The following is a 27,367-nucleotide window of genomic DNA, read 5'->3' as shown; positions in this document are numbered from 1 at the left end:
TCATTTTTAGACAAAGGATTTGTGTTAAACAATGACGAAGAAATAGATCATTAATGCATTGAAGATCTTATAGACAAGTCGCAAAGTAACATTAGTCCACAAAATAACACAGCATCATTTAGATATATCAAACAGCAAACGTCAAAACGTTAAACTCTCAGCTCTTCTCAAACAGTTTGGAGAAACCATTGCTTTATTGCGGGGAAGCTGGAATAATTAGTGATAAGTGGAAAGAAATAACATCCATTCTTAAGTTGATAAATGAATGGTTTGATGTTTTTAATTCCTATGGGAACTTCGAAAGTAATCCTCTGAAACGAGGTTATGGAACTTTTTTAGAGGCGCAAAATTCAGTGTTAAGTGACGTTGACGACCTCATGGATGATTTGCGTGTGAAAAGTAATATGCAGAAGCTGCCTTTTCAGAATGGCATCCAAATTTTCAACAATTTACTTCGAATGTTGATATCTGATATGCAAGCTCTATTTAGAGTGAAGTATATTAAATTAAGATGTACTTCAGAACTTTTTCTTATATTCGTAGTCTAGGTAATACAAACGACCATCCTAGTCTACTTGATTTTAAATATAGAATGCGCGGTTACATTTTAGGCAAGCATTCGTTAGCGATTTTAAACAAAAAAACACAACTGCTAATTGAAGATGAAAATTACTTGAGTGGAATACAAAAATTTGAACATGAATCTGCGATGGAATGCCAAACCGCCACTTTATTGAAAAAAATTGTTAAAGGAGAAACCATAATTGAAACTGAAGATCCAGTTGATTCAATGAGAAAGGAAGTTGAAAACACATTCAAACTCGACAAAATTTCAGAAGAAAGTGAAGTACGTCGCAGATTTGTTGCCAATCATTTCAGGAAGCAATACGATAACCTGTGTGTGACTGTGCTGCCAGGAGCAAATTACAAAGCAGCAGGAGAAAGTTGGATAATTTTTGTCGCATCAAAACAATTGACAGAGCCAAGTGAATACTTATTTCTGTGGTAAAAGTGTAAGAAAAGTGCTGCGTGGACTATCGTGGTAGCTTCTTTAATCGCGGGCGTGGCATAGTTTAAATTTAAGACAATTTATAACAAAATTGAACAAAGTGTGCCTCTCGAAGTTATTAATTACTTGATGAAAACTAGGACATATATTAGAATAAAGGAAATCAATAAAGAACGGCAAAGTGCAAGTGCAACACAAAAGAGAAAAGTTATCAAGAAAATGAAGAAAATTATGTAATTTTATGGATTACATGTTTTCTAGTCAACCGGTAACACCCCTACATCGTCTTCACCTACTGTATGCGCAAGGCAAGATGGCTTCTGACAGTTGGGTAGAGCACGTGGAGTATAGGAGGCGCTGTTGCCAGAGGCTTAGCAATAGAGACAGCAGCTCTGGCGACAAACTTAAGACGTTTGACAGGTCGTCTCAACTGCCGGCAACAGCGCGGTCAGTGACGTTCGTTACCTAGAAACAGCGTGAAAGAATAGTACTGTGATTGGCAAAGAATCCTCCATTTTGTTTACAACATGTGCAGCTATATGTCAGAGGTCACGTTTCAGTAACTACAGTGCCCGAGAATTATCTTGGCAGTGACGTCAGCGCTCTCAGTTGCAAGGCTACCAACTTACGCTACTCACAAATAGTACTTAAGAAAGCTCACTGAACGCTTCGTACGTCACGTCGAAACTGCAGTGTTATAATATGCTGTTAGCAAACTATAGGAGAATTTGGATAACAATTGATTTGTATAATTCTAGTATATATGTGCATTGTTATGACAAAGAAAGAAAAAATATTACACTAACAATTATCAGAATATTTTAAAATGTACACAATAAATCACAATACAAGTAGAAATAATTTACTCTTACCTTCAGTCTATCATTGGTGAGCAACCGAGGTCGTCTGAATCGTCGCTATAAATAACCAGGACAACATTTCTGATTTTCTACTATTGGAAGTTGGAACTTTTTCAATTTGTTTGTTGTGAAATGGAGCATTGTCAAGAATGATCACTGAGTTTTCTGGTAAATTTGGAATGAGTTGCTCTTGAAACCACGAAAAAAAATATCGCCATTCATGTCACCATGATAATCTCCAGCACTTGATTTAGAGAAAAAGGCCAGCTTTGCAACTTCTACAAACCCGTTTTCACTACCGGCATGAACGAGAATGAACCGAGGACCTTTTCCAGTCGGAACTCGTAAACCTCCACAGCCCTCCGAGTCCAACCAGACTTTCGGTACAGTATGATGCGTATGAACGAAACTTTCATCCAAGTAAACAAATTGTCTTTGAGGTTCGTTTACGCGCAACCTCCTCACTTCGCGTATATATTTATGTCGCCAAACGACAATATCGTTTCTTTCAAGAAGCAATTTCTATTCCCAATAGAATGTTTTTTAAACCTAAAACCCAACTTGCGCAGTATTTGTCGTAATCCCACTCAGAACCCTTGAAGTTAATGCTTTTCTTAAGTTCATACAATAATTTATTTACGGTCACCGCAATGCCTTCAGCATACATATCGTGAATTGTTCTACGAACTACTGCTTCGTCGAAAGAATCTAAATGTGTTTGCCTTTTCTGGGTATTTGGTCTTGCTTTACCGGGTGTCACGACGGGTTGTCCTGTATTTAGACTTTTCTCCTTCTCTTTCACAACTCGCCACACGGATCTCTCACTGACTCATGTTGCTCGGAAGGTTTCACGCACCCTATCAGATTAATTATTGTTTGCTGCAAAAAAGTTGTAAACATTAAAAACAATGTCTCTTGCATCACTATGCAACGGCTTGCCTTTCTTTATGGCACTATCACCCATTTTTATACACAAAATTTCAAACACGAGAACAAAACAAATGGATTCACAACTCTCACCAGTCACTACACACTGTATAGCCCTACACAAAGAAAACACGCGCTTTCCAGTTCATTTCATTTCACTTTTTTGTGTGTGTGTGTTTTTCCCCTGGAAGCGCTGTTCCTGTGCCCTATCGGTAAATATTAGAATTTTCGAAGCTACATTCACAACCCCCACGCTCTGTTTCAGCGCGCAAGAAACAAGTTCACATATCATCCTCTAATTCAAGAACTGTGATAGGTAAAGACATGGGGCTTTCTTTAAAATAAACTTTGGACTTCCCTTTCCATTTCGTCCACTGCATATTTGTGTCTATCTTCAACAGAACGGAAGTTTGTAACATGTTGAAATCTGAATGTTGTTAGAACAGAATAAAAACTAAGTGGCTATCATTTAATATTATTTTCCACATAATTATAATATAAAATTCAAATATAAAATAATCATATTCCTCATGAAAGTTATATAAATTGAAAAGCAAAAAATATAGATTTACGTCTTCTCGAACTCCAGTTATCGTTATACAAAGATGACAAGTATATTTGTCAGAAATTAATCTCCCATTTCTGTTTGCTTTCGCTTTCCTGTTGTAGAGAACACTGCTTGCTGTTGGTATTTGTGTTCGCGCATTTTCTCTTTCCTGAGATTGGACGTTGAATTGAACGAAGCGTCTGTTTTAACCAGTGGGACTCCATTTGAGCAATAGCGGTGTCTACGTCACTGCCAAGATAATTCTCGGGCACTGTAGTTAATACGCCTAGTACTTTGTTTCTTCCTTGAAATAGTCATGTTGCAATTTGTTTGAGGTGCTTTGTATATACATATTTATTTCTATATATTTTTACAACACGATAGTACATGTAACGATCTGTTTCGTACAAATGTTTAATAATATAATTTGCTGTGGCGTAAATTTTGACACTAATATTCAGAGAACTGTCAATTTCACCAAACCTTAGTGGCTGTAAAATCTGGGGGAGCTACAAGGTCTCAGACTATGATAGGTGAGTGTAATATAAACTTTCAAAATATATAAATAAATTATTTTCGTCTCTCAGAAAACTAGGGAGCCTAGGTCCCCCGGCCCCGGGCTAGATCTGCCACTGCCAAACCTCTTGTTCAATTACAAATGCTATAAAATACCATCAGGAATTTCAAATGAGATGATCTTTTATAAATCAAAAATAAAAACGATGTTTAAAATATTAAATACGTGCGTCGTCCCTGTTCAACAAAATGTTTAACCTCCCCTGAAATTCTGATAAAACACGTGGGAGCAACCTTTAAAAATATGACAAGCATAACGAAATACGTATGTGTATCTCTGTTAACGAAATATAAAGTTATTGCAGAAATGAATAAATAATCTTAAGAAAAATAAGTAGAGCTTCGTAGAAGCGAATTAAATAATATTGTTAACTGAATAACACTATTTTATATATTGTATTTATTTTAATGTAAACTAATTTCTTTTTTATATTTACAGATGGAATTTCTCGGTGCATCAATGGTACAAGATTTCAACGAAATCGACGAAATTTACCTGGCTGCAGTTATTGAAGGCCTGCACACCAAGGAATGCGTGTTGGAGACCTGGTGGAGAATTATGGATAAGCAGCGACAAGGATTGCGTGGCAGTGAAATGTATGATACCTTGCTATGCTCTTTTTCATTTTTATCATGATAACCAAGCACTTATATTACAATACACAATGTCTAGCGCAGACATCGGTGACTTGTTTACACATGGATTTTTCCGTGAACAAGTCATGTACCAGTGGGCACATGATAAATTTGTTCATTTTAATTATTTTAATTGTGCACAAGATGATAGGATAAATGCGGCAGAGGTAGCCGAATTTTGTAATTATGGATCGAGATTTATTTTGGTTCATAATAATGTGATGCCATCTGTTGCTGAAAATTCCGTAACCTCGGTCCACCAAGAAAGTCAACCCTTGGAAAATATACTTCAAGAAAATTTTAATTGATGAAATTATTAAAGAACAAATAGAAATGAAGCAGATGGTACACAAACAATTCAAAATTCCGCAGGTTTAGTAAATCGCGATATAATTGAAACATCTGATTATGTGGAGGCCTTATTAAATGAGCTATGTGAAAGCGGACAAAATCCTGTGGATGTTGTAAATAATGAAGTACAGTTATCAAGTGTACAATGTTCACGGGATACTCGTGGTTACGGAATGGGGTCTTCACAACCTAGTACATCCGGTTACGTTCCTTCAAGTGAACATAGCGGACATACAGATGTTCAAAATACAGGGGAAGATAATTTTGTAGTACATGAAAGCAGAAAAAGTTTCACTAAGTTTAACTTGGTGGGACATGAAATTGCGGTAAGGCCAATGGGAAATGAAGAAATTAGAAATCCTGCGCCCTCTATTGAAAACCTAATGAACTTCGCATTAGATAATGTACTTAACAGTGCGAGACCTAATGATTTTGTTGGAATGTACGTTGATTCGTCCAATAGTAAGGATAAAAAGCAGTGTATGTTCCATGGAGACGCCGCAAAGATATTTCTGCTAAGTCCGTTTTAGCTTCCATTACTAGAGTGTTAAATAGTAATAAAGACTTCCTTTTAGGTAATCATCTTTTTCGATTTCATATAGTAAATTCAATGTTTGGTGCTGGAAGAACACGAGATAATTCCACACTAAACAAATATTTACCTTTAAATAAATTTTTGGTACAACATTTCGTTGAGTTCCCGGGAAACAATAATGAAAACTTTGCCTAAAAGTATTGCTTGGGGTAAAGCTAAGCATACTGAAGCACAACGAAATTTAAGTAATTTAACAGATTCAACTAGAAACACATTAAAAGTTAGAGCTATTAAGCTTTGTAGTCGTGCAGGTGTTAGCGTTAAAGGAAAAAATAGTTGTGATTTTAATGATGTGGATTTATTTCAGAAACATTTAAGTCCAAATTACCAAATTATTATTTATGAAAAAGTTCCCGAAAGCAAACGTGAATTTAGAGTACGTTACCCAGAAACACAAGTACAAAGACCAGAGTTGAATGATGCAAAACCTATTTATATTTATTATGATGAAAGCGGGAGTAATCGACATTTCCGTCTTATTAGAACAATAACATCATTTTAAAGAAAGAAGTACTGTTTACATTGTTTAAAGAGTTTTAATGGTCTTAATCGTTTACATAAGTGTGAGTTAATGTTTTCATCTTGCGAACATATGCACAAAGTAGATGTTACGATGTATAAAATTAAATGCAATGCATGTAATAGATATTCTACTAGGGATGAATGTTTTGACAATCACTTAAAAGGTAAAAAATCGCAAGAATGTGTGTGAATATGTTAAAGTTTGCATCAACTGTAATGCACTCTGTGATTTAAGAAGACGTAAATCCGATCATACATGTGGTGAATACTTTTGCATTACGTGTCGTGACCATGTACGGGAAGGTCACTCATGTGAAGAAACTAAAACCTACTCATATCAAGAGGTTTCTTTATATTGCCTTTGACGTAGAAACCATGTTCAAACTACAAAATGAGCGTGAGGAGCGGGAACATGTTTGCTTGGTGTGCCTTAGACATGTATGCCATGAATGTATGAACAAATTCATTCATGAAGCCTGCATTAAAACCATTGATAAATTTATTACACATATTTATTAGATAGACCTCTATTTACTACAGTATGTGTCATCAATCACAATGGTAGGCGATTTGATAACATCTTTCTGAGATCTCTCATTGAGTCCCAGCATATTATTCCAAAAACTTTAATTCAGGATCAAAAGATTTTTAGTATTTCTATTCATAATAAAATCACATCGTTATATCCGTGGGTAATGGCAAGGAATCCTCTTCCGGTGGGACCACCTAAGGTGCATAATGGGCCAGTTTTCCCAGATGTGGGAAGATTCATGGGATTGTAAAATGTACCGTATTTGCTCCGAAACAACTCTTTTTCCCCGTTTTTCCGTACGTAGCGCAAGGCCCATTACTATTCGGACTTTGCAGGCTGTGTGTGGAAGAAGAAACTAATGACAATTGCACACATAGCGATTTTGAACGCGCATTAACTGGAACTTTTTGTACACCAGAGCTTCACTGTGCTCTTGCAAACGGCTATAAGATCGTCAAACTATATGAAATTTGGGAATTCGAACTGATGGGTTCTGAAGATCGGAATTCACCTAGTTTATTCCGGGACTATGTGAATACGTTTTTTAAATGAAGCAGGAAGCCTCAGGCTGTCCTGCCTGGTGTAAAACTGAAGACAATCAAAAATACATTGGCGATTATTATGCTCATGAAGGCATAAGATTAAATAAAGATAATATTAGAACGAACCCTGGACTTAAACAATGCGCGAAGTTGTACCTCAATTCCTTATACGGAAAATGGAGTCAACGTACAGATATGACGCATTGTGTAATTATTGATAGTGGGGCAGAGTTCCAAAGGTACCTTACTACACCGAGTTATGAGGTTCATAGTGTAATTTCAGTTGTTGAGGAACATTTTATTGTCACATATAAAGACTTAGAAACTGAAAATCTATCTCTGCAATTTTCCAATGTCGTGCTTGCTGGTTTTATTACTTCATGGGCCAGGCTCAATTATATGACTTACTTGTGACTGTAGGACCTCATGATGTAATTTATTGTGGCACGGACAGTATTATTTTTACGTGCAAATAAGATAGGAAACCTCCGTTGAAGCTTGGAAACTATGTGGGTGATCTGACTGATGAAATTGAAGGGTGGGAGTTTGTAACGTGTATAGTCTTAGGGCCAAAAAATACAGTATGCGGCTTAAAAATGCCTCAGTGGAATTTCGGAATATTTTCAAAATTCGGGGAATTACACTAAATTATAGGACCTCTCAAAGAATAAACTTTGAGAGTTTCTATGAATTAGTGACAGGAGAAATTAATTGTACAACTATAGAGAATCCAAATAGCATTGTGCGAAAACAGGGATTCACTATCTTTTCACGTAAAGAAACAAAAACACACCAAGAGGTAAACAAAAAACGTAAACGTATTGACGACATATTGACGAACCAATACCAAAGACAAGGAGTTTACCTCATGGCTATGTACAGTAATAATTTTAGCTTGACTTTTAAGTGATTAGTTTATTTATTTTTAACACAACATTCGTAGTGTAACTATTTTATTGGATTGCTTCCCATGGAAGCTTATAAAGAGAAACTATGTTTCGAACTTGTAAATAAGTCGTTAGCTGTGCAATTTTAGTTGAATCGTATCTTTTAAGCTTTCGTAAAAACAGATATGCTGTCAAGGTACTAAAGTTTTTAATTCTAGTCATTTGAAGTTTTACTATTTATTTTTAATTTATTAATTTATTTTTATATTATTCTTTTCTATGAAAAGTCGTAAGAACACTTTGTCATTATTTTTCATCGCTTCATCAGAAGCACGTTAATTGTGTGAGTGAGTGTGTGAATCTTTGTATATAAAGTAAAATATATATTGTGTGCATTCAGTTTAATACAAGATGTTTAAGTTTCAACATCCATCAACTATTTTAATTGCTGGTACTTCACTTGCAGGCAAAACGTTTTGTAAATCGATTATTAAATGAACGTGATAAAATGTTAACTATGATTAATGAAATTGTGTGGTGTTGTGGTGCAGTCATACCAAATTTAAATGTTAGTTCAGAAATTCGTTTTAAAGAAAAAATTCCAGATATGAATAATTTTGAAATACAAGAAAATTCATTATTAATATTAGATGACTTAATGTCTGAAACCAATGGTGATGTTGCAAACGTATTTAATAAGAACAATTTCTCAAGTAGCTAGAAACACAATAAAGGAAACATTCCGTTGAATTCGCGTTAGAAGCAACGATTACGTAGACATAAAACGATCTTGCGTGCTTTATCTGTACAACGTACAGCACTTAATAAGAAAAGGAAATCTTTATTACAGAAAGGTGGTGCATTTTTACCATTAATCTTAGGACCATTACTTGGTGCAGTAGCAAGTAGTTTGTTTGAAAGATAAGTATGTCGGAATTTCGTAAACGATATTAGTTCTGAAAATGCAATGCAACAAATGCATGCAAATATGAAATCAATAGATTCACATCAATCGCGTTTAGATGACGAAATGAATAGTATTTTACAACGTTGTAATCTTAGTATTGACGAAAAATGGAAATTGTATCAGCAAGCATTACAACAATATTTAAATTATACTTCATCAGTTTCACAAAATCCATTTATATTGCCTATTATTGAAAAAGATGTTCGTGAAACATCATCTGAAGAAGAAAAAATAATTCTATTTTACTTTTTGTATTGGACAATTTACAATCAGTACAAAAACAACAACGAAGGAAAACATATTATTAAAACAGTTAACAAGTTCTAACAAAATTCATTAGGATCAATCAGGAACAGTACATATTCAGGGAAAAATAATACCAGGTTCTAATATTATTGATTTAATAAATGATGTTCGTACACGAAAATATTCCAGAAATCCTATAGGTTATCACGAATTTAAAAGTTTATTAGATGATATTAGTGTACCACGGGAATTTATTTCTACTCCTATAATGAAATCACAGCAAAGTTAAAAAATCACAAAGTCCAACACTAGTAGCAAATATATTTAAAAATTGGAAAGAATATAAAATGTAAAAATGTTAAAATTGTCAGAATTATATTATGACTAACGAATCCTGCTTCTTTACCAAGTATTAAAACATTACAAGGAAAAAGAAAATTAAAGATTGGCTAGCATCTCAAGATGCATATACATTACATGCACCAGCACGCAAAGTCTTTGAACGTAAACAATATTATGTTAAAGCACCAAATGAAACATTACAAATGGATTTAGCAGATATGCAAAATATTGCCAAGTATAACAAAAATTATAAATATATATTGTTGTATCGATATTTTTCACGGTATGCGTATTGTGTTCCCTTGAAAGCAAACACAGGTCCTGAAATGTGTACGACGCAGTCTCACATTAGTTTCATTAATAAAGTTTATATAGTAGTATATTTAAATGTTATCATTAATTTGTATATCAAAATGGAAATGGTTTTCTTTATTTTCAAATATTATTTATATTATTAATTAACTTAGAATCATATTTATTTTATTTCCTAAGTATTGGTAAGATTCAAGTTTATATCGAGAATGTAACTATAGATATTGGATTTCATATATAGAAATATAGACTCTAGTGAGTTAGATTTTTTTAAGGAATACTTGTAGAAGACAACTAAGCTCCAAAAGGTCAGTCACCTATGCTTGATCAGCCTAGCCAACTATATTGTGAGTTGAAACTAAAAATTACTGTTTTATTTCTGTTAAGCAGCTATAAGAATACTGTATACAACTAAAAAACCATAAAACCCTCTGAGTTGTAACACTACCGAAAAGGCGACAGAAAGTCGGATATTTGTCTATTGTCAAAATTTAACACATAGATATAAAAACAGAAGGACAAAGAGGTGTGAAAATTTAAGGATAACCGCCGATTTCACAAGAATTCTAGCTGGCGTAGCGAATCTAGCAAAACAGGCTGTGGATTCGTTCCAGGTTTACCAGATGAAGCAGTTTGTAATATCAAATAACAATAATAATTAAAATATGTAAGAATTAGTGTGTTTAAGAGTCAATTATGTATTGGAAAGCTACGCGTACCCTTATTGTTTGTTTTACCTTTTCCGTTCTTCCGTATATCGTATCATAAAACTTTCTTTCAGCCGTGAGAAAAAAAAACAAGTACTATCTGGTATTGAAGGGGTGGAGTTTTGGCTTTCTGCTGGGGACAGACGGAACTGGGAATCCTTACCCTAAAAAATTGTTTCAAATAAAGTTTATAGAGGATGACAACTCCATACCACATATGTATATGGTAGCAAAGATATGTATATACTTGTAAGTAAAGTAGATGTGTTTAATTTCATTCTATAATCAATAATTTGTAAAATTGTCACGCGGAAGCAGAAAACTCCGAACTATTATGGTTGTCCGCGACATTGTTAATTGTTTCCGCTAGAGGGCTCCAGTGACTAGACAAACATAAGAAAAGAAAATGTCAGGTGGTGGAAAACATATTAACCGACCTATTTTAAATGCAAAATTTTAAGGTTATATCAGAAGGGGACTATAACATATTTGGTATCTAATGAAAGGCCAAAGAATGCAGATTTTAGTGCTTGATTGCAAATTAGGTGGCAATCTATAAGAAGTGAATTATTTGCGTATAATGTCAATGTAAATAAAATTCAGCATACTTCCTTGCAAAGTTCCGTTAGCAGGTAGATAGACAATAGAAAAGGTTATCTCTATTGAAAAGCCAGTAGCTTTGATGCGAAGCACGACTCTTGGGCGTCAAACCCCTTTTACAAAACCGAAATTCTGGAGAAGAACAAGGCAGTTGGCGTTTAGATCGGGTCTGTGAAGTTGCTGCTCGTGTGAAAATAGTTACTTTCCTGAACACTATAAATTCAACGGTGTTAGTTGCAATGGAAGATAGATGCATATATTTATTTTAAAAGTGAACTTGATTAAGTACGATAAGTTGCACCATTGGTGTTCAAAATAAGTTAACTAAACTGTGTCAGTTTTCTAGACTATGTGCATTTTGAGATCCAATCTGACAATACTGGTAACGAATACACAAATCTTACGTATGCAGCAACAAACTATTAAAATATATATAGGGGAAAGTAGTACACAGTGGATCAGAAGGCGTTATTCATTTGTTTATTGCACAAATTCAACTAGCGTATGTCAGTTATTCTGTTTTCAGATTACACTTATTAACGAAATGTCAACAACTGTGGATGCTTCTAACTTGTGGTGAAGTGAAAAATCTGTTTTCCTCGTGTTAAAGTAAAAAATTAAGTAACAGAAGTGAATGCTCTGACTTCGTGATTTATCTTGTAATTTAGAATATCATGGGCATGGGAAGTAGGTAAGAATGTATTTGAAATATAGCATTGTTTATTTTGTTCTTCTACTTTAATAGTTCCTTGTCGTGTTTGGGTTGACAGCAACAAGTACACAGTGGATCACATCGGTGTGGTACACAGTGGACCGATCCACTCTGTACCTCATTGTGTTTATAGAAGTTCAAGTATTTAGCATACTCATTAGTAGCTTTGGTGGATTATGTGCTCAAAAAGGGGGGAGGTAATTACAATAGGAAGCTTTTGTATTTGTATTAGTGAAGCTGTTATGGAACTGTCACGTATTTTCATCATTCTGTCAATTAAAGAAATAAGAAACTGTCACTTTAATGTGACATATAGATGTCGGACAATACTTTAACCATGGGAGGTGAGAAAGACATGTCAAATAACTTTTAGAAACATGTAAACATAAAAGAAAAGGTTAGAATTTGAAATTGACAAACTTTTTGTAAGTCTCACGTAATTTCACTATTTTGTGAATAAAAGAAAGAAGATATTGTCACTTAAACGTGAGATATGGGTGTCTGAGAATACTTTAACAGCAGGAAGTGAGAGAGACATGTCAAATAATTTAGTTTTTATGTATTTAGAAAACATGGGAAAATCTCGATAAAGAACAATTGTTAAAAGCACAGCTATATGTTAGGTATAGCTAAGAATGCTGGGAGGGAGAGAATTTTTTGATGGAGAAGAGTAAAGAAAGAAACATAGACGCAACTGTGTTGTAATTTTGGGTGGTCTAGGGTGATGGAGTTGGGGTGAAGTGTACTGTCCTTTGGAGTAAAAGACGTTGTTTAATTGGGGCTGTGACTTGCACCCTACGGAGAAATAGAAGTTATTATACTGAAGGACAGAGATTTTTAGAAATACCTTGGAAATGTTACATGTTACTTTTTAAAAGTTAATGTATTGCCCCATACTGAGAGACGGGGCATAAGATTGCATGAGGGAACTGTGTTGTTATTTTGAGCAAAGGGTTGTTTTAAATTGGCGTGGGACTTGTTAGGGAATAGTTAAGGACCTTGACACCTACAGTGAAATGTAGAAAATTACTGGAATAGAAAGCGAAACATTTTTTGTGTAGATGAGAAAACGTGATGTTGCTCGCGAACCCCTGTATGTGCAACCCTTTTGAGTTGTTAGCATGTAAATGTAACTTGTGAAAGTTATTTGAGAAAACGTATGTGACATTTATTGTTGACGGATGAGACCCCCTGTAATTTTGAGTTTAATGTAACTCTTTTTAGAAAAAAAAAGATTTTTGTGACTTGTTAGACAGAAAAATGTTCCATTTAGCATGTTTTGTACCCTAATAGAATGGAAAAAGAAAGAAAAAGCCCTTTTTCTGGAAAAGATTCTTGTTAACTTTAAAGAATAGTGAATGTACTGCTTTTTTAAAAAAAAGAGACAGGTTGTGAGTAAGATTGCTATTATGCCAATGGTTTAACAGAGGGAGAAAAGAATGAAAAAAAGAAAAAAAGTATTGTTGAAGTTAGGGATACTATCATGAATGGATTTTTGTAGTTTTGAAAAGGAGTGTGAGAAACTTACGTGGAAAATAAGATAATATTTGCAGTAAAAATTTAGATATTTCGGGGTTATAGATTTGTTTGAAGTTTTAATTTAGTTGAATTTTTATGCCATGTAGTTGAAAAGATGAAGATGAGAAGAGATAATATATTATACTTGAGAAAAAATAGATTAAAATGTGAGAAAATATATATATATATGGTGCGAGCTGAGGATTGAACCATGGATGTTTGAAACATTAAAGATAAATATTTTATTAGTGATGTGATAAATGGATTAAAATAATTGGGAAGAAACATAAGTACTTTGAGAATTCGAAGGAACACAATATGAATTGAATGGATTTTGAGTTGACTTGATGTTAATTTTGCCTTGCTTTGAACAACAAAGCTATATGAGACATGGACTTAGTGAATAATAGGGGTATAATACTGATGATTACAAACTTATATTTTTGTAGTTGAAATATTGAAAATGAAATCTTTGAGTTTACGTTTCATGGTTATTGCGGGTTAGGGTAAAGTAGACGATGATAATGAAAGATGAGTAAAATTGTGAAATGAGAAAGTTGGAGGAAAATGCAAAATGAGAGTACTTAGATGGTTTTTTACACTGACCTAGTAGCTAGGGCGCACAGCTTTGATGCGTGTGCGGTTAGGCTAAAGGAGACGATGATAATGAAAGATGAGTAAAATGGTGAAATGAGAAAGTTGGAGGAAAATGCAAGATGAGAGTACTTAGATGCTTTTTTTTACACTGACCTAGTAGCTAGGGTGCAAACCTTTGATGCGTGTGCGGTTAGGCTAAAGGAGACGATGATAATGAGAGATGAGTAAAATGTTGAAATGAGAAAGTGGGAGGAAACGGAAGAACCACGAGGAAATTTAGGAGCACGGTGTTTGTTTACCATAAAGTTGAATTGTTTGGGTCGGGGATTGAACCCGCGTTATCTTAGATGGAATATTGTATAACGTGAATTATATATTAATGTAATGTATTAGTGAAAAGAATATGATTATAATGGGTGTATATCAGGATATGTATATGATGTAAGCTGTGATTGAAGCTGAGACTTCAAGCACGAAAGCTGAACGCCTTAGTATTGAAGGAGCATGTTGTAATGGAATGTAAGTTAAATTTTTAGTTGAAAAAATGTTAACGTATGGTGCCATACTTACAGAGAGACGGAAAAGAGCTCTTGCAGTGTTGAATAAGATAATAAACTGAAAAAGGGAAACCTTTGGTTTCGTTTTCGTTTTGCAGAACCTACAAAAGTGTATTGTATTGTATTTTTTTGGCTATTGTGAAATATCTAGACGCTACAAGCTGTATTTAAGGGAAAGAGTTTCTTTTATGTGAGAATTTATTGTTTGTAGAGAGATAGTTGCGTAAATTTTGTGTTGTATTGAAGGGAAGTTGTAGGGGGCAGCCTTTTAAAAGAATTTTGTCTTTTACAGAGAAAAAATTGTTTTAAGACATACAGTAATTGGACGTAAGTGTTTGCAGGGGACGCTAAGATTTGAAAAATGAAATTGTAAAATGTTTGGCGTTAGTTTCGCCCTTTTATTTGTGAAAAAATATAAATATGTTGTTTTGGAGAACACGCTTATTTCTATTTTAGAGTTTACTTGGCGATAGTGTGTTTGCGCGTGAGAGTTGAGGAAACGAGCGATTAGCTGATAGAAAATATCTATATTTGGAAGGTAAGTTGAATTTTGTTTTTTTTATATATTTATTCTATAAAGAAATAACGAAAGAACTTAACTTTTATAGATAATTGAAGTGAGAATATAATATAATTTTTAATGTAAATTGTAACATGAGCTTATTTTTATTTGTTGACTTTTAAGAAAAATAAATGAGAAATATTGAAAAGCTGAGGGTGGAATTAATTTTTAAATTTATATAATAGCATAGAACTTAATTGTAAACCACCCAAGTAATTTTTATTAAACTTTTAATATATATGCTATATAGAGAATGATATTATGTGTTTGCGCAGGAGGTGTTGAATTTATATTAAAATTATTTTTCTTATTTTTGTTTTAGATTTTTTCCTGGATCGATTTTCACGAGATCTTTCGAAGGAATTTCTAGATTTGAGGTAAGAATTAAATTATTTTATTTATTTTTAAACTTAAGAGAGGAAAACTGTGGAGCTTATTATGTTTAATTGACTTTTTGGAAAATATTACTTTTAGTTGCGAACATTTTGAGCATAGTATGTGTAGCCTAGTTATTGAGAGGAAAGCAGGAAACGATGGAAAGATAAAAGCTTATGAATGCCATAGAAAATGGAATATTTCAGTTTAACGTCCCACGATTATGCCCTTTAGGCTAAGAGTGACGGACGATTAAGGCAAATGAATGATGATTGAACAATTAGTGAAATGAGAGTGTGGGAGGAAATAGAAATACACGAAACAACCCATGGACCTTATGCTGTCCACCAGAAAGTTACATGTGTAGGGATTAAATCAGAGACCTTACGCACCAGAGGTGAGCGTTATAGCACTGAGGTACCGTTGAAACATATGCATAGGAAAGGAGGAAACGATGGAAAGATAAAAGCTTATGATTGGCATAGAAAATGAAATCTTTAAGTTTAATGTCCCACGATTATCCCCTTTATGCTAATTAATGGAGACGTATGATTAAGGCAGGTGTATAATGACTGAACAATTGGCGGAATGAGATAGTGGGAGGAAACGGGAAAACCCCGTGAAAACCCACTAACAGAATGTTGTTTAACACAAAGTTAATTTGCTGGGAATTGAAGGAGGGATTGCACACACCAGAGGTGAGCGTTATAACATTGAGGTACCGTTGGAACAAAAGGAAAGCAAAAGACGGTGCAAAGATAAAAGTTTATAAATGCCATAGAAAATGAAATTTTTAAGTTTGACGTTTTACGCTTATGCGGGTTAGGCTAAAGGGTAATGATGCGAGATGGATGAAATGCTGGCATGAGAAAGTGGGAGGAAATGGAAAACGTGGAAAAAATTTAAAAGTATGGTGTTTGTTTGTTTATATAGCGCAAGGTGAGAATAAATGAGGTACCCCAAGCATTGGAGGTGAGCGTTATAGTACTGAAGTAGCGTAACTTCCCCTTAATATATATTTGCATTTATTATTAGAAAGATAATATGAGATACAAACTTTTAGTTAATTGATGAATTGGAAAGATAGAAGCGATGCTTAGTTGTATTTTAAATTTAAAAGCCAGGCTATGTAAGATAACGTGGAATTGGAATTAGTTGAGTTAATGTGATGAATTGAATTGATTTTGTTAAAGGCACCGCTAGCTTAATTGGAAAAGTGTAGTTTGCCATATATTTTTTTGCGTGTAGATAGAAGGTTACGTAATAGTGCCATGGATTTAAAGTACTGTTATTATGTAGTAGTTTTGCGATGAAAGTTTTTAATATTGGAAACACTCAGCAACATTTATAGCATGTAAATTGCCATAGGTACAACTGTACCATAATTATTTTGCAGAAGAGATAATCGAATTATTAGTAAATCATTGTGTCTTAAAACCAATTATATTTGTTAGCTAAAGAATTGGGCAAAACCCTCCACGTGTAATATTAGTATGGATTTAACTAATAACGTGCAGAGAAATGTTTTAATGCCTAAAATTAATTGAAATTGATACTTGTATGGACTTTTATTGGCAATATCAGTATTTGAGGGAGTGTGCTCGCGCCTTAAATATTATTATTATTTTGGGGATATATGATGCGTTATACGTTTTGTACAGCTTTATGTAACTGACCTTATGTCCGAAACAATAAAAAATAAAAATGCAGGAAACATGAAAGCATTGGGGGCTAAAGTATAATTACTTGCTTAATAATTATTAAAATAATGATTTGAATGTAGAATAGAAGATAAAATATTTAGTCAGACTGAAAGTAAATTCATGAATTATATTATAGAAATATAAGTATAGAAAAAATCAAATGAGAAATATTGCATGATCGTATTTAAAATGTAGGTATAAAGAAGATTTTAGTTGAGTTAAGTTGATTATGAGTTTAGGTACCCTTGAGCAGCGAGGGTATATGAGACGTAGATTTATTGATTAACGTGGAATTGAAACACATGAGCTTTTGGCGGGAACCAAACGCTGGTTACCCATGCCAAATGCGCGTATGCTAACCGCTTAGCCACGAAGGAGCTTATGAACAACATTAGTTTTTAGAAAAACTGAATTTTGTTTCCTTATATTGATTTATTGAAAATATTGAATTGTTTTTATGCCACTTAGCACTTTATATTGTACGATAATGCGAGTTAGGGTAAAAAAGATGATAATTAAGGATGTGGAAGGAAACGGAAGAATTTTGAAAAATTTATGAACATAATATTGTTTATTATAAGATTAGTTAAGCAAATCTCTTGTTAAGCAATGTCCTAGAGGGTATGGTGTTGGGAAAGAAAGGGAGGGGGCGAAGAAGACTACAATTAATGACTGATATTAAAACAAAGATTATACGCGAAGACGAAAAGGTTAGCAGCGGACCGTGGAGCATGGAAGCTTGTTAGCTACGGCAAGTGAACTGCTATTAAAGGCAGAATATCTATGATGATAACTTAAGCAAAAAAAATAGAACTAGAGGAAATTACTTTAGGATTTGTGTAGCAAAAGGAAAATAAAAACGTAATGATAACTGAATATTGTCTTGCTAGTATTGTAAATAGGAATGTTTCCTACGAAAAACTCTTGCTTAATTTTTGTGGAATTTCATATAAATGATGTGAAAAAAGTTAAATGATACGAATATGTTCATACAGTCGTAATAAGGACGTATGTTATTTGATATTTTGGATATCTAGGGAAAGACAGAAATTTTTTGTTGGGAGGGTTACAAAGTAATTTTCTTACAATATGTTTGAAACTGGTGATTTTTAAGGTCTTGTGGACATTTATATGAAGGTTACTTTTAAAATTAAGGTAAAAATTGTAGAAAAAATTAGTTTGTTTATGTTTGAAGGAATGAAATATTACTTTTGTTGAAAATATAGGTAAATTGCGTTATAAACATGATTTAGGGAGCTTAGATCCCCAGAGTTTTTACTGATGGAAAATAAATAAATAAATAATAGCAGTTTGTTTAGAAGAGAACAAATAAAAAATAATTAGTCATTATTTGTATTGAAGATCCAAGTTTTAAGAACTAATATTTAAATAATGAAATAACTTTGACAGATCAAATTATAGGCGCTAAGCGAATAACTATAAGACTGATAATTGAGTATTCAATGTACAGTAGCTATTTATTTTGAGAATAGAACAGTGAAGTGTTACTGATTGTTATATAATTGATTCAATGAATTATTGAGAGACATAAAAAATAAGGTGATACTTATTTTGATATATTTTTAACAGCACGCTTGCTTAAATATAACCTGTGAAATTTTATAGTATTATTTGATATTTATAAGTGTTTATTTTTGTTTGTTGCAGGATGGCACACCGCAGAGAAATTCCACTTATTGATTTGAGTAGGGAAGATATTGAGGTGCTGGAATTAAATGCGGAAGAAGAGGAGGATGAGGTGCTGACAGTAAATCACGAAGAAGAGGATGAGGTGGAAAACGACGTAATAATTGTGGAAGAAGAGGAGGATGAGGTAATTTTTGTACAAGATGTGGAAAATGATGTAATTGTCGAAGAAGAGGATTATGAGGTAATTTCTGTACAAGATGCGGAAAATGACGATGTAATTGTTGTACAAGATGCAGAAGAGGAAGAGGAGGAAGGGATGGAAGATGTGGAAGAGGAGGATGAGGTGGTGGTACAAAATGTAGAAGAGGCGGAGGAAGACAATATGGAAATTGCAATACATGAAGAGTTTTCCAAAACAATGGTTAGCCTGCAAAATTTTTTAAAGCTAGCCATGGATTCTAAAGTGTGACAAACATTTAATAAATTTGTGAATAAATGTGAAAATATATTTATTCAAGAGAATAAAATGTAAAAAAAAGAGAAAGAAAAAATGTAAATATATGAAATAAAAAGAAAAAAAGAAAATTAGATTAGGGAATATAATTTGTGTGTTTTATTAATTCCAATATGATTACTTTAGGTAATTTGAACTGTGAAAAATCAGGTTTTAAGGTTACTTGGTTGGTTGGTTGGAAAGCTTTATAGCGACCACATTTCTTATGGTTTTCTCTTTCAGTTTTCCGGTGGATTCTAGAAAGACTGGAACTAACAAATGCACTGGAGTAAGGTATTGTATATTTTTTATGAAAGACCTAGCGAAAAATATTAGTTTGACAGGAATTTAAGAATGTTTTACTGCTAAAATTACAGGAAAAAAAGTCTATAGAATCCTTATAAGAAGACTGCTGAAAATATAATTTCCAATTGCTGGCTAAAGATGCTTTTTGAACTTGATTAAATTAGAAAATGTACGAATAAAAGACAAATTTTAGGTAATGCGAGCTGGAATTCAACTAAGCATTCAGCTATCTAAATATTTATTATTATTATTATTATTATTAGTATTAGTATTATTATTATTATTATACCTTTGAAAGACCTGGAAAATAATTTTTACGCTTTATGATTTTGACTCATCTGTTTTTTTAAAATTATGCTTATCTTATTCTTCCTATCCCTTGCTTTCCTTCTACTTTTTCCTTTTATACTCATATGAAGAAGAAAAGAATTTTTTTCGTAAACTATATGCAATCAAATTGTCAAACATGATCTTTTACTCTGAGGGAAGAACATACACTAAAAGTATTTGAGAAGAAGATCCTGAGAAGAATATTCCAAGCTAAGAGGAATAAGAATGGGGAATGGCGAAAGCTTGATATTGAGGAACTACATAGTTTATACGGTTTACCCAACATTGTTAGGGTTGTCAAGTCTAGGAGGCTTAGGTGGACAGGTCATGTAGCTAAAATGGAAGAAAGTAGAAACGCTTTCAAAGTCTTGACTGTTAGACTTATAGGAAAACAACCATTAGGAAGACCTACGCACAAATGGGAGGAAAATATTAAGATGAATTTCGCAAACATAGGACTCGCAAAGTAAAAACTGTATGCAATTGGCTACGGATAGAAGTCACTGAAGAGCTTGTGTGAACCTCTGGGTTCCATAGGTAATAGACTTGGTTAGTTAGTTAGTTAGTTTTATATGCAATAAAAATAATAATATTAAGAACAAGAAAGATAAATAAAATTCACCTCTTTTCTGCTACCCGTTTTTTAAAATAATTTTCTTTGTCATTATATACAGATTATTTGTCTCCCCTTAAAAACACTCTTGAAGTTTTATAACATGTGTATTGGTAAAGTATTTTGATCGTGATTGAAGGAACACTGAAGATCGAGACCAACTTCTTTCTAAGTGCAATATTTACTTAAAATGATTATTTGTTTGGCTATAGGGTTTATTTCATTTTTATATTATAAAAAAATTTTGGGGAAAAGTAAAAAATGTAAGGCTGTTAGGCTTTAAAATTTCGTTAGATAACTCATGATTTCCATGGGATTTTTATGTTTCACAGTTTAGCGGTTATTTCCATATTTCATCGATTGCTGCATTTTAATAGATTAATTTGAAAAATATTTCTTAAAAATAAACTGAAATGATATTTTTACTCTTTGTTTTGTATACAAATTTTAATTGAATGGACATTACCAAGTATATTATCTAAGAGTACTCTATTATTAGATAAAGATATATATTTAAACCAAAAAATCATTATGTATACAAGACTCCACTGAATATGTATGATAGTTAAAAAAGGAAATCCTATGTACATTTTTCACTAGTGAAACTCATGACATAAACGAAAATCAATGGGGAATATTAAAAGAATAAAACTGAATCAAAAGCTTTTGTAACCGTTGTTATGAGCAAAAAAGACATTGAGATTTCCTTACGGGAAATTTAAGATTGAAATACGCAAACCGGAAATGCTGTGTATTTTGTGGATATTTTTATGAAGGTTTAGCTACAATTTAAAACGACAAGAAGCGCATAGGGGACAGACAGGTTACCTAGCATAAGAGAGCGAGAGAGGGAGGGAAAAAAAGAAAAAAGCTTGCTTGAGTACAGGCTGCAGTAGGGGTTGTTAGAAGGGTGCGGGGGAGTTTGTGTTTGTACTTTGAAGGAAAGAAGGAGGGAGAGAGAATGTCTGCAAGGATGCATAAACGCCTTGATGTGTGTGTAAGAGAGAGAGAGAGAGAATGACTGCAAGGATGCATAAACGCTGATTGTAGGCTACAGTAGAAGTTGCTAGAAGGGAGCGGGGAAGTTTGTGTTTGTAGTTTGAAGGAAGGAAGGAGGGAGAGAGAGAAAGAATACGGGAAGCACACATACATGTGTTGGTGTGCGGAAGAGAGGAGATGCGCGGGTATACAAGGTTAACGTGAATGGGGCTTGAGGCGATTTTTTATTTCTAGCTGAATGGGAAGGCCTTTGAAAGGAATGGAGAAAGCTTGTTTTTTTGAACACGGAAACTGCAAAAGTTGGCGTAACCCAAGAGAAAACGAATATCAAATGATTCAATTAAATTAACGAAAAGGAATAATTTGTTTGTTGATAACAGTGGCGTATGCGCGCGGCTTATTGAGATTGTAAGTGAATAGTTAAATGCTTTTGAGTGACTATTTTTTTCTTTAAAGATATGTTTGTGATTTGAAACATTACAAATGGATTTAGTAGATATGCCTATGTAAAGCTAGATTATATTGTATGAGAAAGCACATGTATATTATAGAAATGTTAAAATGATGATACTTACGTAACACAAATTGTCTTCAATGTTTGAAGCACATACGGGAACTGTATACGAACAACTAAAATATGGCGGGAAAAAAAAGACGGGAAGCGACAAAATATTTTTGTCGGTAAAAGTATGAGGCATTGCCGGTTGTACAAATAACACTAACCCGATACGGTTTGGTGTTAACTGCACAAAAGCCTGCATGGTACTAATATGTGTTGACATATAGATGGCGCTGATGCAAAAAGACTAAGATTTTTCCGTATAATAACTTTAAATGAACATAAATCGTAAACTATTCATTGTACGACAAAATTGAGTACAAAAATCGATTTGTCAGGTCAAAATCTATATAGAAAGACATCCTACATGATAAACTTGAAGAATTTTTATTTTTTTTGAATTCTTACAAGGGAAGGGGCGGAGTGGTATTACGTTTTACGGCCAACTATAGGTCGTAGAAAGTAAAGAAAGATATTTTCTTAATCGTTAGGACCTAAGGAACAGTACGATATCACTTAGAACAATGTAATTTTAAAATAATTTTAAATGGTCATATATCGTAAACTATTCATCGTAGGACAAAATGGACTACAGAAATCGATTTGTTAGGTCAAAATCTATATAGAAAGACACCCTACATGATAAACTTAAACAATTTTTATTTTTTCAAATTTATACGAGGATTGTTCAAAAAGTACATTTTTTATTTTTCGCTTTTTTCGGCAAACTATTGGTCGTAGAAACAAAAGAAAGGTATTTTCTTGATCGTTAGGACCTAACAAACACTACTATACAGGTTAGAACATTGTAAATTGAAAATAAAAATTTTATAAATTTTCATAAACAATATGGCGTCGATTTTTTTGAAACTTTGGAAATATGCTTATTAGAGGATATATTTTTATATGAATAGGTAAAATGAATAATATTACTAAAATAAATACCATTTTCGCGCGTTTTTTTACCGCGACCGGTGCGCGCCGCGCGGTATTTGCGCCCGGAAAAACGTTTTCGCGACGCGGGACGCGTAAAATATTGCCTCCCGGAAACTGCGCGGGGTATTGCTGGTTATAAAAACAAAGAACATTCGGTAACTTGCTATGATACATGTACACACACGCACAGTCTTATACCCACTAATGTGAATGTGTACAGATGGCGTTGTTTAAAGAAACAAACATGGCGGATGGATTTTAATGTGTTTTCTTTGCATTAATGACATGTATAACTTTCAAAATATTTACAATTAATCTAGTATACGTTATTTTTAAAACAGTAATAATTGGAAATTTAAACAAGTTAACACGAACTTAACCGAAGTTTTACGAAAATTGCCGAAGTTTCCCGAAGTTTTACTAACCGAACATAAGCATAAAAATGTATCATTTACCGTCGAAAATAATTATAATTTTAACATGGCGTATAACACTATTACTTGTATAGGATGCAACACAGTTTGTTGCCTAAAATTTAATCTCGTACCCAAACGCATTTAGTTTTGTAATCTCGTACCCAAACGCATTTAGTTTGTAATCTTGTACCCAAATGCTTTTAGTTTTGTAATCTCGTACGCAGGTGCTTTAACATATTTTAAATTAGTAACAGTAATATTACATAATGTGATGTAATTTGTAAATGTCAAATTATTTTTTTATTTATTTACCCTCTCGTAATAAATTACTCGATTATTTTGTGTGAGCATACCATAGATGATTACTGATATTTTAAGCAGAAAGAATATCAGTGTGCTATAACCCATTTACTTATAGATATCTTTTCACTACAGTATTCTAATGTCATATATTGATACCTTTACATATTTCTAAGATGTTTGTTCACCTTGTAGAAGACATTATGACATCAACATGGTTTTCAACTTGGGATAATTTATTGTAGGAACATAAAATATGATAAATACGTATAAATAACCTTATATGAAGCGTACGTATTCTTCCTTTATCTTATATAGAATACAGATACTTCGTATTATATGAATATTTGTTTGGAGGAATAAAACATAATATCGTAAATTGTAACGCTTTATTGTATTTATATAGTCTACAATATTCTATTTTCGAATATTGGCATATTGATATACATATATACATATTTAAATATTTACATTATATATACGTAAAAGTACCAACTAATAAGTCTTGTGAAAACTTATGGACATATTTGATGATATTATGACCATGTTATGACATTATGATACCTTTACACAGTCTACTATTTACATATACACAGAATACCAATCACTTAACACACTTAATACTTTGATAACCATATGGCAATGTTCTGTAATCAGTAATACTCTTATGATTTAATCGTCGTGTTTTATTTTGAACTTTTTGATGTGTTTTAGTTTCAAACTTGGATACAATGACAAACCCAAGCTTACGAACAATTCTTCCTGGATTGTGTAACTCTCTTTTGTTAGCTTTATCCCGAACTAGTTGATAAAAATGTTCAAAGTTAATTTCTTGTAGTGTACGATGATTTAAAGTTATTTTTCTAATTTTAAATACATAATTTACTTTCCCTGTTTGAACTTCTTTCACTCTATAGGCTTAATTTTTTGGCCCTAAGCCTATAAATGCATCAATTTCCCCGCCATCAGGAACTTCATTAGTTAATTGACCTAAATAGGAACCCAAAGAAAGTGGAGGCTTTTCATTACGCGGTTGTACAAACATAATACTATCAATGTCGCAGTACAGTACACGATCAGGATCTATAGTTGTTACTAATTCGTAAAGTTTTATACGTGCCCATGATGTGATGAAGGCTGCAAGGACAACATTGGAAAATTTCCATGATTTGTTTTTGTTTTCAATGTTTTTATATGATAGAATGAGATGTTGCTCTCCAATAGGCAATACAGTTTGTACCTCATATTGCGGTCCCCATAGATAACTTAAAATTTTTTCTGGAGTATCTACAATTACAGATTGAGATAAATCTGTTCTTTGTCCCCATTTCCCATATAAGGAATTCAGAAATATTTTGGAAATATATCTTAGACCAAGATTTGATTCAATGTTATTTTCCGTTAACTGAATGCATTCATGTTCATAATAGTCTGCAATATATTTTACTTGATCTTGTTTAGTTTTGCACCAGCTAGAAAATCCTGAAGACTCCTGTTTCTTTTAAAGAAGGAATTGACATAATCTTTAAATAGATTATTTTCTGATCCGGATAATTTAAATTCCCAAATTTCGATAATTTGTAGAATTTTGTATCCGAGATCTAAAGCCACATAAAGTTCAGGAGTACAGTATGTACCAGTAAGGACACGCTCAGTATCATTATACATGCAATTAATGTTATTTTGTTCCATACACATACGGCATAACCCAAACAAAAGGCGATCATTACATGTATATGCTAACATTGGAAAATATGTCTTTACAAGGTAAGATACTACATTTCACTAATCCATAAATACTTTGCACTTGTGGAAAGTCAGCCCCCTTGTATATTATAGGTTTACCTATAGGCAATGGCTTACGTGTTATTACCCATAGGGTAAACACTGGTAACATCATAATATGCCACAAACTCTTCGCTGGCACATTCGTACAACGCATTAAAACATTCTGTACGTACACCATGAAAACTATCTTTAGGTAGCAAATGATCAATACTTTTTTTCAGTATTTTTATTACTATGTAGTATGCTATTTCAACTTTATAACTTACGGCATTTGTAGTACATGTTTACTAAAAAATCTTTTTTGTTTTCACTAGTGTTATAGTTTTAAGGAAATATTAAAATAAACTGTTAACGAAAATATCAATAGCATAAACCAATAAAGTTCATAATACAGTTTTCCATAAACTTTTTTTCATTAATAATTATTCTCTTGCGTAATAAAAAAGTCATTGTAAAAAACTTGTCCTAATAATATTTGCGTATACTAAAGAACAAACTCGCTGTTAAAATTTCTTATCATATTAAAGTATTAATATAAACAATAGTTCTTTTCTACTTTCAAAAGTTTTTTTCTATGTATGTATTTCAAACATGATTATGTTATTCTTTTTTTCTTTACAAATGTTATTTCATTTTTTATAATTTACCTAATGTATTAAACTGATATTAAAATAATTATGTAATTCGATTTTATGCACAATTATAAAATAAAAACATGTATGTAAAATAAATTCCAATGCATGCAAAATTATAAGTAAATCCGTTTGCACATAACATTACAGACTATTTGTGCGTACAAAAATTACAAACTAGGTATTTAAAAAAACAATTAAAAATAACAAAAATACTTTTATAAAAATAATATTTTTATTTTTCACATAATTTAAAACTGATTACATATAAATAAAAATTGTTCCAAGGTATATAATATAAATAAATATGTGATGTTATATTCTATTTTAATTTTAAATTCATGTACATGTAAACAATTTCATCATACTAAAATTTTCTGTTTGAAATTATAATAATAAGTATTGTTTTCAAATTTACTATATTTACATTGTATAACTTCGTTTACTTATTTCACTAACACATCAAACAAATTAAAAATTATAAAAATTATAAGCAAAACCTTTTTCTAAGAAAAGCCCTGTAATTAAATCAACATAACTTTTGTTTAATAAAATATTATATAACATATAAATAAAGGTCCAATCATCTATTTCAATATCATGATATGATGACAAGATTTCATACAGTTCATCAAAAGTACGCCCTCGTACCATAACAAGCCATGCATTAAAGCACATCATTTCATAGTCCCCAGTAATACAATCATGGTGTTCTATAATATGAGAGTTTTCGAAACACCCTTCACATACAAGTTTATATTCTGGTTTCCATCTTGAAATACAATCCAACACGCACTGTTCATTCACAAAAAAAGAAGTGCAATTATACACACACGGTCTGATTCCTGTAGGCATTTTTGTCACTTTTTAAAAACACTTGCACTAACTCAGAAATATAAGTATCACAAAATGTAAGTGATTCATATGATAAATTAAATCTATTTAAAAGCGTTTTGTTTTGTTTGTAATTATCGTCTAAACAATGTTTCTTCAAATACAATTCAAACACTATGTCACGAGTTGTCTTCTTAATTACAAATTCCCACACAGCACGTTTTAATCGATTATTATATGCTAATAAACATAAATGAAGGCGCTCGTCTGGTATTCTTAATGAACAAGCATAACAAAGTAGTGGTTCATTCAGTTTATAATTTTCAAAA

The 27,367-nt window shown here is 32.6% G+C and overlaps 2 protein-coding genes across 2 annotated transcripts in view; both read left to right on the top strand.

The window, feature by feature from the left end:
- LOC145663080 (uncharacterized) overlaps positions 1-15,476 on the top strand; it is an 85,822-nt gene extending 70,346 nt beyond the window's left edge. The window contains exons 5-6 of the mRNA XM_081729313.1: positions 4,359-4,516; positions 14,999-15,476. Coding sequence (XP_081585439.1) covers positions 4,359-4,516; positions 14,999-15,000 — 160 coding nt within the window. The 3' untranslated portion in view covers positions 15,001-15,476. The remainder of the gene's footprint in view (positions 1-4,358; positions 4,517-14,998) is intronic.
- Positions 4,540-19,857, top strand: LOC145663081 (uncharacterized). Its single transcript, XM_081729314.1, has 3 exons — positions 4,540-15,080; positions 15,427-15,481; positions 18,851-19,857. The coding sequence occupies exon 3, from the start codon at positions 18,852-18,854 to the stop codon at positions 19,299-19,301; it is 450 nt and encodes a 149-aa protein (XP_081585440.1). The 5' UTR covers positions 4,540-15,080; positions 15,427-15,481; position 18,851; the 3' UTR covers positions 19,302-19,857.
- The last annotated feature ends 7,510 nt before the right edge of the window (positions 19,858-27,367 follow it).

This window comes from Thermobia domestica, chromosome 10 (genome assembly GCF_964235325.1).
Source record: "Thermobia domestica chromosome 10, izTheDome1.hap1.1, whole genome shotgun sequence".
Classification (NCBI taxonomy): domain Eukaryota; kingdom Metazoa; phylum Arthropoda; class Insecta; order Zygentoma; family Lepismatidae; genus Thermobia; species Thermobia domestica.
Note: the sequence above shows the minus strand (reverse complement) of the source record. Positions and strands in the feature narration are given on the sequence as shown.